This window comes from Passer montanus, unplaced genomic scaffold (genome assembly GCF_014805655.1).
Source record: "Passer montanus isolate IOZ18808 unplaced genomic scaffold, ASM1480565v1 scaffold145, whole genome shotgun sequence".
Lineage (NCBI taxonomy): Eukaryota > Metazoa > Chordata > Aves > Passeriformes > Passeridae > Passer > Passer montanus.
The window spans coordinates 868,272-882,072 of NW_024361496.1; the positions used below are offsets into that span (position 1 = coordinate 868,272).

Consider the following 13,801-nt stretch of genomic DNA (forward strand, 5'->3'; position numbering starts at 1 on the left):
GGGGGGGGGACCCGTCGGGGGGGGCTCCTGGGGGTGGGGGCTTTGATGCTGGGTGGGCCCTACGAGGATATGGGAGGAGGGGCTGCTGCTGGGGGGTGTCTGGAGAGTCCCTGAGAGGGTCTGGGGGGGTGTGGGGGCTGCTGGGGGTCCCGTGAAGCTCTGTGAGGGGGGATGAGTGATCTGCTGAGTGGATCCTGGGAGGATCTGGTGGTGGGGGCTTTGCTGTTTAGGGGGTTCAGGGGGCTCTGAGAGTGTCTGGGGAGGGGTGTAGGGGGGTCGCTGCTGGAGGGAGGACCCGAGGGTGTTTGTCTGGGGGGATCGGGGCGGGGGATCGCTGCTGGCGGTTCCCGATCCCGCACAGTCCCGGTTACCGGGGGGTCACGGGGCTGATGGGGTCCTTCTTGGCCCTGGGGGTCGTTCCGGAGGCCCAGAGGTGGGGGTGAGGGTCTCTGGGGGGTCCCGACACGGCTCTATGGGAGGGATCGCTCCCAGGGTCCCCTACAGCTTTTTTTTCTTTCGCCCCTAAATCCCACTGAATTTTAAGCCAGGTTTAGGGATTTGGCTTAGATTTCCAGCCTGGCTGCAGTTGTCCTGCAACCCCACGGGTTGGGGACAGTGAGGGGGGGACAGGGTGCTCCCCCCGCCCCCCCTCCACCACTTTCTCACTGCGATTAAAGCCTTAAGAGGGATTTTGGCTGCCAAAGCTGCTTTTGCTGTAACCCCCTGGTGCCTGGTCCTGGAGGGGGCACAGCCCCGGGGGCGTCCCCAGGCCCCCACAAAGTGTCCCCAGCGCCACCCCCAGCCTCGGGGGGTGATCCCGGCTGGGCTGGGGTCAGACCCTGCCCAGCACCACCAGGGAAGGTGGGACGTGCTCCAATGGGAAAGGGGGAGCCTGGGGAAGCACTGGGAGAGGGGTTTGGGAGGTTCTGGGATGGGGGGACTCTGCTGGGGGGTTTGGGGGGGGGTCTGGGAGTGGGGGCACACTGCTGGGGGCTCCTGGGAGTGGGGGCACACTGCTGGGGGCTCCTGGGAGTGGGGGCACACTGCTGGGGGCTCCTGGGAGTGGGGCCCAGCTCCCCCGGCGGGTCCCTGCGACCCTCCCGGGTCCCCTCAATCCCTCCCGGACCCCCGCACCTGGAGCGGCTCCGCCGCGGCCGCGAACAAGATGGAGCCGGGCGGGGGGCGCGGAGCGGGGCCGGGAGCGGGGTGGGATCGGGATGGGAGCGGGGAGGGAGCAGAGAGGGAGCGGGGTGGGAGCGAGGATCGGCCGGGCTCTGCCCCGGCACCGCCCCCCTCCCGCCCCGAGGGGGCCCGAGGGTCCCCTGCGCCTTGCAAAGTTCTGATGTGCGTCCCATGCATCCAAAAGTGTCCCAAAACGTCCCAAAGTACTCCCACTGCGCTCCTGAAGAATCCCCTCGTGTCACAAAGTACCTCCTTGTGCTCCAGTCTGGCTCCAGTGCACCCCGAGGTGGCTCCGTTCAGTCCCAAAGTGCCCCTGCTGCACCCTCGAAGCATTGTCTTGTCCCCTCAGGCATCCCCTTGTGCCCCCAAATTCCCTCCCTGCATTCCGCACAGTCCCTTTCCTGTCCCCAGTTGTGTCCCCTTGTGTCCCAAAGTGTCCCAGTTCCATCCCAAATTGTCCCCATTGTGTCCCAAACCTCCGTCCCTGCACTTCTGAGGTTTTCCTTTGTGCCCTGAAAATCCTTGTGACCCAAAATGATGCAACTGCACCCCAAAGTGTCTCTGTCTTGTCCCAAAGTGTCCCCACTGCAGTCCAGCCTGGCCCCATTACATCCCCAACACACCCCGAAATGCCCTTGCTGTGTCCCCAAATGTCCCCTCTGTACCCCAGCCATCCCTGTGTCCCCACCTGCTGCCATGTGCTGTCCTTGCTGTGTTTCAAAGCGAGGGACATGTGTCCCATGTCCCCACACCTCCCCCTCGTGTCCCTGCCATGCCCTTTGTTGTCCCCATGATGTCCCAAAGCACTTCAGCATGTTCCTTGCCATCCTTTTTCGTCCCATCCAGTCCTGGTTGTGTCATGACCCAAAGTGCCCCCACGCCAGGAGGTGGCTCTGGGTGATGGGAACTCCAGTCACGGCTCCTGTCCCGTGACTGTGTGGCTCTCATCACGTCTCGCTGTCTGTGGTGACACAGTGCTTGGTGACACCAGCCAGGAATGGTGTCCCAGGTCCCCTCATCCTCATGGGGTACGAAGTCCATGTGGTGTCCCTGAAGATCACCAGGAGCCAAGGAGCACTGAGCCCCTGCTGTGCCACCCACGTCCCTGGGATATCCCCTTGTCCTGCCAGCAACACCTCAGCGCTGTGTCTGCATGGGCTCTTTATTTGGGATCGGGGCAGGGGCTGCAGCCACGGCACTGCCCGGCCCCTCCCTGCCCGCCGGTGCCACCGCCCAGCAGGCCCTGCCCGCCGGCCCCTCCCTGCTGCCACCCGGGAATGCCGGCTCCAGGGGGGCACTGCAGGGCTCCACTGACCACGGGGACCCCCCGAGCCCCACACACCCCCTGGGGCCCGGCTCCCCACATCCAGCCTCGGTGGGACAGGGTGGCCAAGGAGAACCCCCTGGGGTGTCCCTCCCTCGAGCCGGGTCACCGCGCCGCCCTCCATGGAGCCACCACCAAGGTGACACATGGCCAAGTCCTTCCTGGAGACGCTGCTCCATCAAGTCCCCACTGCCAGGCTCATCCCCAGCGTTTATCCATCAGGGAAGATGTATCCATAGTGGTTGAGGATGTGCTCCACCACCTGGTTCTGGAAGACCATGTGCATGGCCATGTTGCTCTCCTCGCTGGCCGGCCGCAGCAGTGTGGGGCCGAAGACGATGGCGACGCTCTGCACTGACATGCGGTTCTCCTCCTTGTGCTCCACCACCCTGCAGGACAGGGGAGTGTCACCAGCATGGCCCTGACCCCGGGGCCTGTCCCCAGAGTCGTGTTCTGCCTTCCTACACTGGGGTGGGTTTGAGGGAACAAGGGGGTGTCACCTGCAGAGGTGGCGGAAAAGGACCTTCATGGTGTCATGGTGGGCGGGCGGCAGGGACAGCACCAGGTCCCGGATGCAGTGGCCCCGCATGGATGGGTCCTGGATCTCTGCCAGGGAGGGAAGGCACGGTGGGGTGCTGGCTCCAGCAATCACAACATCTCTGTCCCCACCTCCATTCCCATCCTCATCCCATCCTTGTCCCCATCCTCATCCCCATCTCCATCATCCCCCCCGTCCCAGTTCCTGTCTCCATTGCCATCCCTTTTCTATCTCATTCCTGTCCCCAACCCCATCCTTGTACCCTTCCCCATCCCATCTCTGCCTGATCCCAGTTCCCATCCTTGTCTCCATCCCATCCCGTCCCATGGATCCCGTCCCATCCCATGGATTCCATCCCATCCCATCCCATCCCATCCCATCCCATCCCATCCCATCCCATCCCATCCCACCCCTGTCCCTGTCCCTCACTGATGGCAGCGATGAACTTGTCGAAGTGGCTGAAGGGGACGAGTGGCTCTGGCAGCTCCCGCAGGAAGAGCTTCAGTGCCCCGGTGACAACGTGGATGTCCTCCCAGCGCCCATCATCCAGGTCCAGATGCTCGTCTGGGGGTGGGGCAGCATCTCAGCTGTGTCCAGAGCCCCAGGGATGGGTGGGTGGTCCCTGGCTGCCCCCTCCCCTGTCCCTCTGCCCCTGAAGGGGGTGATACCCCAATGTCCCCACTGTCACCGTGGGTGACCGTACCGTGCTCCACCTTGTAGCGCAGTTTCTGGATGGTGGCCAGGTTGCCACTGACCCGGTACAGCCCATCGATGTCCAGACCTGGGCAGGTGGAGATGGGGAAAAGCTCCCGGTTAAACAATCCATGCTGGGATGGGACATTAGGCACTCTTGAGGGAACTCCGTTCCCTCATGTGTCCCCATGTGTCCCTGCTGTCCCCTGGAGGGTGCCCACAGCCAGGTGGCACATGGTGACAGCTGTGTCAGTGCCCACAGGAGCCAGTACCAGGCTTCCAAGGAAAACCCGAACATCCCATGTAGGCTGTTGCTGGAGCTGTCCCCATGTCCCCATGCTGGTGTCCCAGGCTGTCCCTGTCCCCTGTACCTCTCCTCTCCACGGTCCAGATGCACTGCAGGACGAAGCGTGGCACTGTCCCTCGCTCCCGCTCGCACAGGGCCACCAGCGAGCAGCCAAAAATCTGGTCTAGGAACACAGCAGGGACATGAGCATGGCCAGGGGACACCAGGAGGGTGGCTAGTGGGGGACAGGGTTGGGGACAGAGGATCTTGTTCCCATAGGAATGTCCCACCAAGGTGGCTGGAGGTGATGGGACATGCCCGAGCCCATCACCAAGATGTTGGGTCAGGCTTGGGCTTGGTCACTCAACCCAGTGTCCCAGCTCCCCCTTGGCTGTCCCAGCTCCAGCCCTGGCTGTCCCCTCTCGCCCTCCAGCCTGCAGACATCCCGAGGGACTCAGCCCCATTCCAGCACCCACCCTTGACAGGCCCTATCCCAACACGCCATCCCACTGTGGATTTGCCCTCATCCCAGCACGAATCCTCGATCCAGCCCCCTGCCAGCACCCCCCGACCCTGCCCCGCACACCCACCCTTGATGTAGCCCCTCTCCCGCAGGGATTGCATCGTCGGCCGCCTCTGCAGGAACTTGCGGAGTTTGTTCCGGACTCGGCTGGTGTCACTCTCGGCACTGCCCGTCACCTGCCCGGCTGCTGCCGGGGACATGGCGCACGTCAGCACCGTCCCCAGGGTCCGCCCGGGCGCTCCCCAGCCCGGGGCCCGCAGGGTGGGTGGCACTGCCCGGCCCCCGTGCCCATCCCGGGTGCCCGTGCTCACCTGCCCTCCGCTCCTCGCCGCCCCCCAGCCTCTCCCGGGAGCCGAATTCAGCCCGAATTTCGGCCTCCTCCTCTCCGGGGATGTCGGAGCCCTACGGAAGCGGCACCGTGAGACGCGGGCCCGGCCCGGGGCGGCCGCGGGGTGGGGAGCGCTGCTCACCCTCCGGCCGATGCTGTCGGCGATGGCCTTGTGCCAGGCAGTGATGATCTGCTCCGAGTCATGCTGGATGAGGAATTCCGAGCCCTCCCGCGTCCTCAGCTGCCGGAGCGACAGGCAAAGGTCAGGGAAAGGGCACGGGGCTGCCGCAACCACGCGGATTTGGGAACCAGGATGTGGCTGAGCCCGGCGCCAGCTGCGATGACACCAAACGGTGCCGGCTCGGGGAGCTGGACGGGCTGGAGCGGCTCCTGCCTGTGCAAAGCCCCTCTGGGAGCCAGGATGTCCCTTGGTGGCCTCGCCGTGCCCATCAGAACGGGACAGTGACCGGCTGTGCCAGTCCCTGTACTCCCACCCTGGCACGTCCCCAGCGTCCCCACTTCCATTCCCTGCTGGGATGAACTGGGCAGGTATGGCACTGCCCTGTGGGCCACGTGTGGACCTGGGGTGTGACCAGTGTCCCTCCTGCTGTCACCTGCTCACCTCCAGGACATTCTTCTTGCTGGACTTGTCCCTGCCGGCCCAGGTGAGGGTGGCCCCGTGCAGCTTCACCGTGTGCTCGGGGGTGGTCAGGGTGCTGGGGTGCCTCTGTGGGGACAAGGGAATGAGGGTGGCACCTGCCCAGAGGGGACAGGGACACCGGGATCCTGCTGGGGGGTGTGGGCTGCCCTCCTCTGCAGGAACCTCCTTTGATCTTTGATGCCCACACTTTGTCGCCAGGGATCCCATCAAAGATCAAAGGCACATAAATTGGCAGAAGCAAGAACGACTGGCACTCCTCCAGAAAAGGCAAAGTTGCCAGATGTCCTTTGTGGGACTTCTCTGTCCCCTCCTATGGTCTCTGCAGGACTAGGACACAGGTGGGGTGAGGGTCATGGCCACCAGCTTGAGGACAGCCAGGTCCTAGGGCTGCCATCACCTCAAGGGACATTCCCAGCCCTCCCTAGGGACCCTGGGGGGGGATCCAGCTTTGGGGCCCCTTTCAGTGACACTGCAGGAAGGGATAAGGTGGCTGTCCCCAAGGAGGGGGATTTTGCAAGGGATTTTGCATCAGACCCACTGTTTCTCCCCATATCCTGGATTTTGGGGTGCTTTGGCCACGGTCCCCCTGCCCCAGGACCTCTGGACCCCCAGACAGAGCCCTGAACTCCCGAGGTGGGGCCAGCACTGTTTCCCCAGCTGTGGGTCCCCTGCCTTCCTCCCCCCCGTTGCTGTCACCACAGGGTGTTGCAAGACCCACGGCAACTTCTGCATCCGGTGGCAGCTGCTGGGCACCGCGGGGGGGGCTGGACCCGGGGGGGGGACTGGGGCTGGCTCTGCTTCCTCCTGCTGGCTCCCACCAGTGCCAGCCGCTCCGACACTGCCACCCCTGCAGGGAGCCTGGGTGTGCGGGGGGTGAGCAGACACGTCCCGGTGCTGAGGTCCCTGTGCAGGGCACCTGCCCTGGCCTGTGGGTCCTGGTCCCATCCTTCAAGTGCTGATTCCTCCCCACAGTGCTGGGGGTCCTATTTTGTGGATGCTGGCCCTGTCCCCTGGATGTTGGCCTCATCCTATGGGTGCCGGTCCTATCCTGCAGCTTCAATCCTATCCTGTGGATCCTTGCCCTGTCCTAAGGATACTGGTCCCATCCTGTGGATGCTGGCCTCATTCTGTGGGTGCTGGCCATGGTCCCCCTGCCCCAAGAGCCTCTGCATGCCCTAGACAGAGCCCTGAACACCCACCCCAGAGGTGAGGCCAGCGCTGTGTTCCCTGTGGGTTCTGCCCCTATCCTACACATATTGGCCACATCCTGGGAGTCCTTGTCCAGTCCCATGGGTGCTGGCCCTGTCTCATGGGTGCTGGTCCCATGCCATGGGAGCTGCCCTGCCCCAAGTCCACTGGGGCTCTTACCAAGGCACTGGCAGCTGAGTGCTTGGAGTCCTTGAAGAAGGTGAGGATTCCCCCTTCCAGCACAGTCCAGGAGGAGCTCCAGTTCTTCCTGGGGAGGGGAGCAGGGGTCACACAGGGATAGCACAGCCCCTTCCCCCTGCTGGCCTCCTGTCTCCAGTGGCAGGGGACACCGGGATGTCCTTACCGGAGCCGCTTCCCTCTGTCCACTGTCTTGGTCCGGTTGAGCACCCCGGCTTTTTCAAGGCATTTAAACTGGAAAGTGAAGGTGGGGGTGTCAAGCTTGGCCCTTGCTGTCCCTGGTGCTGGGGCAAGGGCAGGCTGGGCACCCCTCCCTGGGTGCTCACCTTGTCCTCCTTGCTGCCCGGTGCCGGTGACACGGCGCCGTGCCAGGCGAAGAGCCCGCTGTCCTGGCTGGAGCCGCTGCTGGCCCGCTCGTGGCGGCCACCCGATGGCACCTGGGCAGGGAGGGGTCAGGTAAAGCCCGAGGTGCCCCTGCCAGGAGGGGGCTGGGCCATGCACCCACGGCACCCCAGAGCCCCTGCAGCCCCTGCTCTGTGGGTTTGTGAGGATGTTTATCCCTGGCAGTCACCCCTGTCTGCATCTTTCCCTGTCCCTGCTCCTGTCCCCATCCCCATTGCTGTCCCTGTCCTTGTCCATAACCCATCCCCGTCTCCATCCCAGTTCCTATCCCTTTGTTCATCCCTCTTCCATTTCCTGTCCCTTTCCCTGGCCCCATCCCCATCCTCAACCCTGTCCCAGTCCCTATCCCCACCCCTCTCCCGTACCGTGTCAGGGGCGAAGTGCTCGGGGTAGAACATGAGTCCCTCAGGGTGGCCATGCCCATACCAGCCCGGGGGCGAGCCCAGCTCCTCAGGGCGCCTCGGGGACAGGCAGAGAGAGGCCCCCTGCTCATAGGAGCCCACAGGCGAATAGTCTTCCTCAGGATAACACTCCAGCTCATCTGGAGACAGGTCGGGATAATCCGTTTCTGGAGTGGGTGGCTGGAGAGAAAAGAAAGTTCAAGATCTTGTGCCCAGCCAAGAGATCTGCATCTCTGTGTTGCTCGCCCAGGTGGGCGCTGCCCCGTCTCCATCATCTCCATTCCCATCTTCGTCTCCATTCCCATCTCAATCCCTGTCTCCATCTCCATTCTCATTCCTGTTTCCATCTCCAACTCAATCCAAGTATCCATTCCATTGTCCATCTTCATCTGCACCTTCATCTTCATTCCCATCTCTGTCTCCTATCTCCAACTTCATCCCTGTCTCCATCTCCATCCCATCCCTGTTTCCATCTCCATTCCCCTCCCTTTCTACATCCCTCTATCTGTTCCCAACTCCATTCCCTATCTCCATCTTTGTTTCCATATTAATTTCCCATCCTTTCTCGATCTTCAGCTCTGCCTCCATTTTCATCCCATCCCTGTCTCCATCTGTATTCTCGTCCTTTCCTACATCCCTGTATCCATACCCATGTCCATCTTCATCTGTCTTCATCTCCATTCCCATCTGTCTCTATGTTTTCATCTCCATTGCATCTCCCACATATTTCTCAATCCAAATCTGTCTCCATTTTCATCCCATCCCTTCTCCATTTCCATTCTGATCCCTGTCTCTAATCCCATCCCTCTCTCCACATTCATCCCTGTCTCCACTCTCATCCCTTTTTCATCTGCAATCCCATCCCTGTGTCCAATCCCATTCCTGTCTCCACTCCCATCCCATTTTCACCTCTATTCCCACCCCTGTCTCCACTCCCATCCCTGTCTCCACTCCCACCCCTGTCTCTGCCCCACCCCAAGCCCACGCCCGCGCCTCGCCGGGTGCTCACCCTCTGCTCCATGGCACCGTACCGCGTCCCCCCAGGGATCTCCCGGGGGCTGCCCTTGTCTCCTGCAGTGGGGGGGTCCCACGACGTCTCACCTGTCACCGAATTATAGAAAAAAGTCTGTCCGCTTCCTTCGTCCACGTGCTGTTCCCACTCGGGAAGCTCCGGGCTGTGTGCGAGCGAGGAGGCGGGAGAGGCGGCGGGACTCACTCCATCGTCCGCCTGCCCGAAGGGACAATCCCACGTGGTCTCGCCCGTCACCGGGTTGTAATAAAACAAATGTCCACTGTCCGTGTCCGTGTGGGTTTCCCAGTCCGACACGGAGCCGCCGGGCTCCTCTGGGGCCGAGCGGGCGGCGGCCTCTTCCCGCAGCTCCTGGATGTTGAGGTAGATGGGATCAGGTGTCTCCTCTGACTCCTTTCGTGCCTGGGGGAACACGGATGTGTCACTACTGAGCTGGGATGGCATTCCTGGGATGTCCCCGCTGTGGTGTCCGGGTGGCACCCCGATGGGTGAGGCACCGAGGGGCTGGATCCTGCCCTGGCTGCTGGGTCACCCCCCTGCCTGGGCACCCAAAGGTCTGGGGCAGGAGGTGCCAGTGGTGGGAGGCCAGGAGGTGGAGAGGGGCACTCACAGCACCCAGAGTGGGGCAGGGAGCACCCACTGGCACTGGGATAAGCACATGGAGGGACACTGAGGAACCCAGTGCCAGCACCTGTGTCACCTGCTGCTGGCAGCACCCTCACAACCAGCACCATGTCACTGGCACCTGCATGACCCACTGCGTGCAGCACCTGCAGCAGCACCTGCAGCTCTGGTACCTGTGTCACTGCATCATCAGCATCTCCATCACTGGTACCCATGTCACCCACATATCAACACCTGTGTCCCTGGTACCCACTCATGCAGCACCTGTGTCACTGGTACCTGCATCACTCACACCTGCATCACTGGTACCTGCATCACCCCCTGGATACAGTACCCACATCACTGACACCCAAACCATGAACACCCACAACCTCTGCACTGACATTGTCACCCACATCATCAACCCCTGTGTCTCTGGTACCCACTCATGCAGCACCTGCATCACCGGTACCTGCATCATCCACACCCACATCACTGGTACCTGCATCACCTGCTCTGTGCAGCACCCACGGCACTGACACCCAAACCATGAACACCCACAACCTCTGCACTGACATCTGCAGTCCCAACACCTCCAACCTGCTCATCCCCTGCACCCCCAGCCTCTGCTCCCACCTCCCCAGCACCCCAAAACTCACACCCATCTCACCCTCGCATGCACCCCAGAACTCTCACTACCTGCACCCTGGGACATTTCCAGCACCCACAGCCCCGGCCTCCTGCCCAGAGCCGGATGCTGAACCAGACAGTCCCATCACCACATCCCAAAATAGCATCCCCCGCACCAGCCTGGCTGACCCCACCCGTGGGGTGCCTGGGGTAGGGGGATGTGTCCCCTGGGACCAGGAGGGTGCTGCCAGCAGGGAGCCCTCTCCTATCACTCTTTGATCTCCCCGGCTTTACAGCCTGAGTCTCTCACTAATGGCTGCGGGGACAAAGGTCCCAACTCCAGCCCTGCCCATCACCCCGAGGGAGGCGACAGTAGGTGCACTGTCCTTGGGGACACCCTGGATCAGAGTGGGACAGCAGCTCCATGGCACCTCTCATCCTCCCCCCACTACCCCACAACCCCCCTCCATGATGAGCAGGGTCAGAAACTACTGGGGGGTCCACCCTCCTCCTGGGGACAAGGGACACGGGGGTGGCAATGGGGCATCCCTGGCACTGAGGCCCCCCAGCACCTCTCTCTCTCCTATGGGTGCATCCCTGGGGGGTCCTCACCCCCAGGGGGATTGGGCTGGGTGCCCCTCCCTGCTTAGGGATGGGCATTGTGGCACCGCCGGTGCCCATAAACCCCCAGGGAAACCTGAGGGGGAGCCTGGCAAGGGGCGACCCCCAAACACCCCCCTGTCCCCCGGCTGGGAGCACCCTTGGGTGCTGCCTACCTTCCCCAAGTGCAGCAGCTGCAATGCCCTGCTCCGGGCCCGCCGCGGCCCCCCTGGCACCCGGTCACCCATGGCAGTGACACCGGGGCAGCTCTGGGGGCACCAGGGTGGGCACAGCCGTGGGGACAGCACGGGGCTCCGGTGACGCCGCTGGCGCCCGAGCCGGGCCCTGCACCCACCGCGCTTCCTGCCGGGCTCGGGGAGCGGAAGAGACGCCCAGGGCGGAACTGGCTGCTCGTGGGGTTGTTGTCACCCGTCACCCACAACCTGCCACCCGTCACCCACTCTGGCAAAGCCAAGGCAAGCGAGCAGGAACTGCTCCAGGGTGATGCTGAGCAGGAATTGCACCGGGATGATTTTGGGTGGCCCATCTGGTGTCACACTGATCAAATGGAAGTTGATCTGGAGCTGCTGTGTCCCCACAACACTGGGATCAGCCCATCCCATCCCATCCCATCCCATCCCATCCCATCCCATCCCATCCCATCCCATGGGGTGCAGAGGGTGGCAGGTCCGAGGCCACCATGGTCCTGCCATGCCCGATGCTGGATGGTTTTGGCACAGGGTGGATTTGGGCAGGGAAGGGGAATGCTCCCATGGTGGCATTAGGGTTGGGAACTACGCTGGGTCACCCCCAGAGGGGGCTCAGGGGCTTTGAGTGTGCAAAAGGCACAGCTGGGGGCACCAGGTATAAAATGGTGTGAAAATCAGGTGAAAATGGGGCGCAAAACACAGCCCCCCACCACCAATACCCCATTTCCTCCAGCAACTCCCCCAGGTGGCACAATCCCTCCAGCCTCCCCTGAAGTGGGGGACACCAAGGCTTGGGGTGCTCCAGGTGCCCGGGGTCACTCCGAAGTGACGTGCTCGGGGACAAGTGAGGAGTGGACAAGGTCGTGGGCCCCACCCCTCTGCCGGCACTGTCTCACCCTCTGTAGCCCCGCCCGCCTTGGTGGCCGGCGGGGACCCCCACCCTTGGGTGCCCCCCTCGGGGAGGTGCAGCCCAGGGGGTGCTGGGCAGAGCCCTTTGCTACTTACTGGTGTGGGGTGAGCGTGGGCTTGGGGTGTCGGGGCGCTGGCCTGTGCGGGGTGCACCCAGCACCCACCTCGGTCAATGGGTGCTGCGCCCAGGTGAGGCTCCCGCCCCGGCAGGGAGGAGCTGCCGCGCTTCCCTGTTAACCCTTTCTGCCTCCGCTCATCCCGGATCGCGCCGGGAACCTGAGGGATCGCTGCAAAACCCCTCTGGGTGACGCCGAGCACCCCCCAGAGACCCAGAGACGGGGTTCTGCAGAAGAACAGGGGGCTGAGAGAGCCCAGGGGTGCCCATGAGGGTGGGGGAACTGAGGCACGGGCCAGGGGCTGAGGATGGAGGGTGTGCGGGGGGTGTCCCTGTGTGTGGGGTCCCTCACACCTCCGAAATGGTTAAATCGGGCAAACCCCTACGGTGGGGTCACCTGCAGGTTTGTCCCATGGGGTCAGCTCAGTGGGGAGATGTGGGGTGTCCCAGCAGTGGCTGCGGTGCCGGGGTGTCACCCCACTCTGTGCCGGGGGTCACAGGGTCATGGTGGGGGAACACGGCCACTGAGTCAGCCGAGGGGGCGACGCTCAACACCCCTACCCGCTAACCACCCCCCAGCACAGCTTTTGGGGACAGCCGCGGGGATGTCACCGTACCTGAGTCGCGGGGCCGGCCCCCGGCCACCTCCTGGCCACGTCCCTGTCCTTGCCGGAGGCGCAGAGGGTCTCGGAGCGGCTCTTCCCGAGCGGCCGAGCGTGTCCGGGGGGGTCCCCGCGCGCCCCCATGGCAGCAGTGGCACTGCGAGCTGCTGGTGTCACCCGCGCCAGGTCATCCAGGGAGTGCGAAGGTCTCACAGGCTCAGCGGGGTGCGGGGTCAGCCCCGGCAGGACCCGAAAAGAGCTGAGTGATGGTGGTGAGTCCCTCCTGGGCACCGAGTCCCTCCTGGGCACCGAGTCTCTCCTGGGCACAGAATCCTTCTGAAGCACCGAGTCCCTCCTGGGCACCGAGTCCCTCCTGGGCACCGGGCACCCTCCTGCCGGCTGCCCCGGCTCGGCGGCCCCGATGAAGCGATACTCGTAGGCTGGCGGGGGCTGAGGGACGAGCGCGGCCGGCTCCGCCGCAGCACGTCCCGGTGGCGGGGGGTCAAGCGGGGCTGGGGCAGCGATGGGCGGCAGCTCCTTGACGTACTGGGCCGGGATGTAGAAGGGCCGGGCGTCCCCGCTCCTGCGGACGTGCCACCAGTGCGGGTTGGTGCGTTTGAGCAGGACATAGCGCTCGTTGGGCTTGATGGAGACCAAGGTGCCGTCCTTGGCGCGGTACTCGAAGCCGTACTCCACCAGCACCAGCGCCTCCTCCGCCGGCTCCGCCGCCTCCATGGCCTCCCCGCGCCTCCGCCTGCGGGACACGGGGCAGGGGCAGGTGACGGCAGCGCCCAGCCCCTCCTGGGCCGAGGACCCCCCGCTCAGCTCCCTCGGGGTCCCCGCTGAGCTGCCGCCCTACGCGGCGGGTTCGCAAACCCCCGACCCTGCTGGAACACCCTGGGGTCACCGCCACCATCCTCGCCACCATGCCCGAGACCCCAAAGCCCCCGAGCCCCGGTGCCCGAGCCCCGGTGCCCGAGCCCCGCTCTCACCTGCGGCCGGCGCTGGGGCGGGTGCGCGCCCGCGGTGCCGCTCGTGCCCGCGCCGGGCCGGTCCCGACTCGCCCGGTTTCCGCCGCCGCCTCGACGAGAGACGGGGCCGGGCTCCGCGGCGGGGGCGTGCCCGGCCCCCGCTGCAGCTCGGGGCGCGTCCTGTCCCCTCGGCGGGCGGGACGGGACGGTGGCGGAGGGGACCCGCTGCCGCCCGACGAGGAAACGGCTCCTCGGGAGGTTCCTGCCGCAGGAAGGGCCCAGCCCCGCTGCTGCCGGGATCTGCGCTGCTGCCGGATCTGGCACGGCCTCCCTGGGCAGTGGGATGGGGACCCCATTAGGGGGGCCCATGGGAGCTGCCCTGCCCTGGTTTTTGTCCCCATGCACCCC

The 13,801-nt window shown here is 64.3% G+C and overlaps 2 protein-coding genes across 2 annotated transcripts in view; both read right to left on the bottom strand.

Annotated features, from left to right (window-relative positions):
* The window catches only part of TMEM98 (transmembrane protein 98), a 4,828-nt gene extending 3,611 nt beyond the window's left edge, over positions 1 to 1,217 (bottom strand). The window contains exon 1 of the mRNA XM_039700878.1: positions 1,135 to 1,217. The gene's annotated coding sequence lies outside the window, so the exon portion shown is untranslated. The remainder of the gene's footprint in view (positions 1 to 1,134) is intronic.
* A 1,111-nt stretch (positions 1,218 to 2,328) lies between these two features.
* LOC120498285 (rho GTPase-activating protein 27-like) lies at positions 2,329 to 13,764 on the bottom strand. The gene is given in 18 exon segments (XM_039700819.1): positions 2,329 to 2,895; positions 3,007 to 3,112; positions 3,474 to 3,608; positions 3,748 to 3,825; positions 4,109 to 4,207; positions 4,614 to 4,733; positions 4,858 to 4,948; positions 5,017 to 5,115; positions 5,497 to 5,601; positions 6,904 to 6,991; positions 7,088 to 7,155; positions 7,248 to 7,358; positions 7,689 to 7,904; positions 8,734 to 9,156; positions 12,438 to 13,176; positions 13,415 to 13,587; positions 13,590 to 13,686; positions 13,688 to 13,764. Coding segments are annotated over 18 exon segments (2,988 nt in total). The 5' UTR covers positions 13,750 to 13,764; the 3' UTR covers positions 2,329 to 2,717.
* Between the last annotated feature and the right edge of the window lie 37 nt (positions 13,765 to 13,801).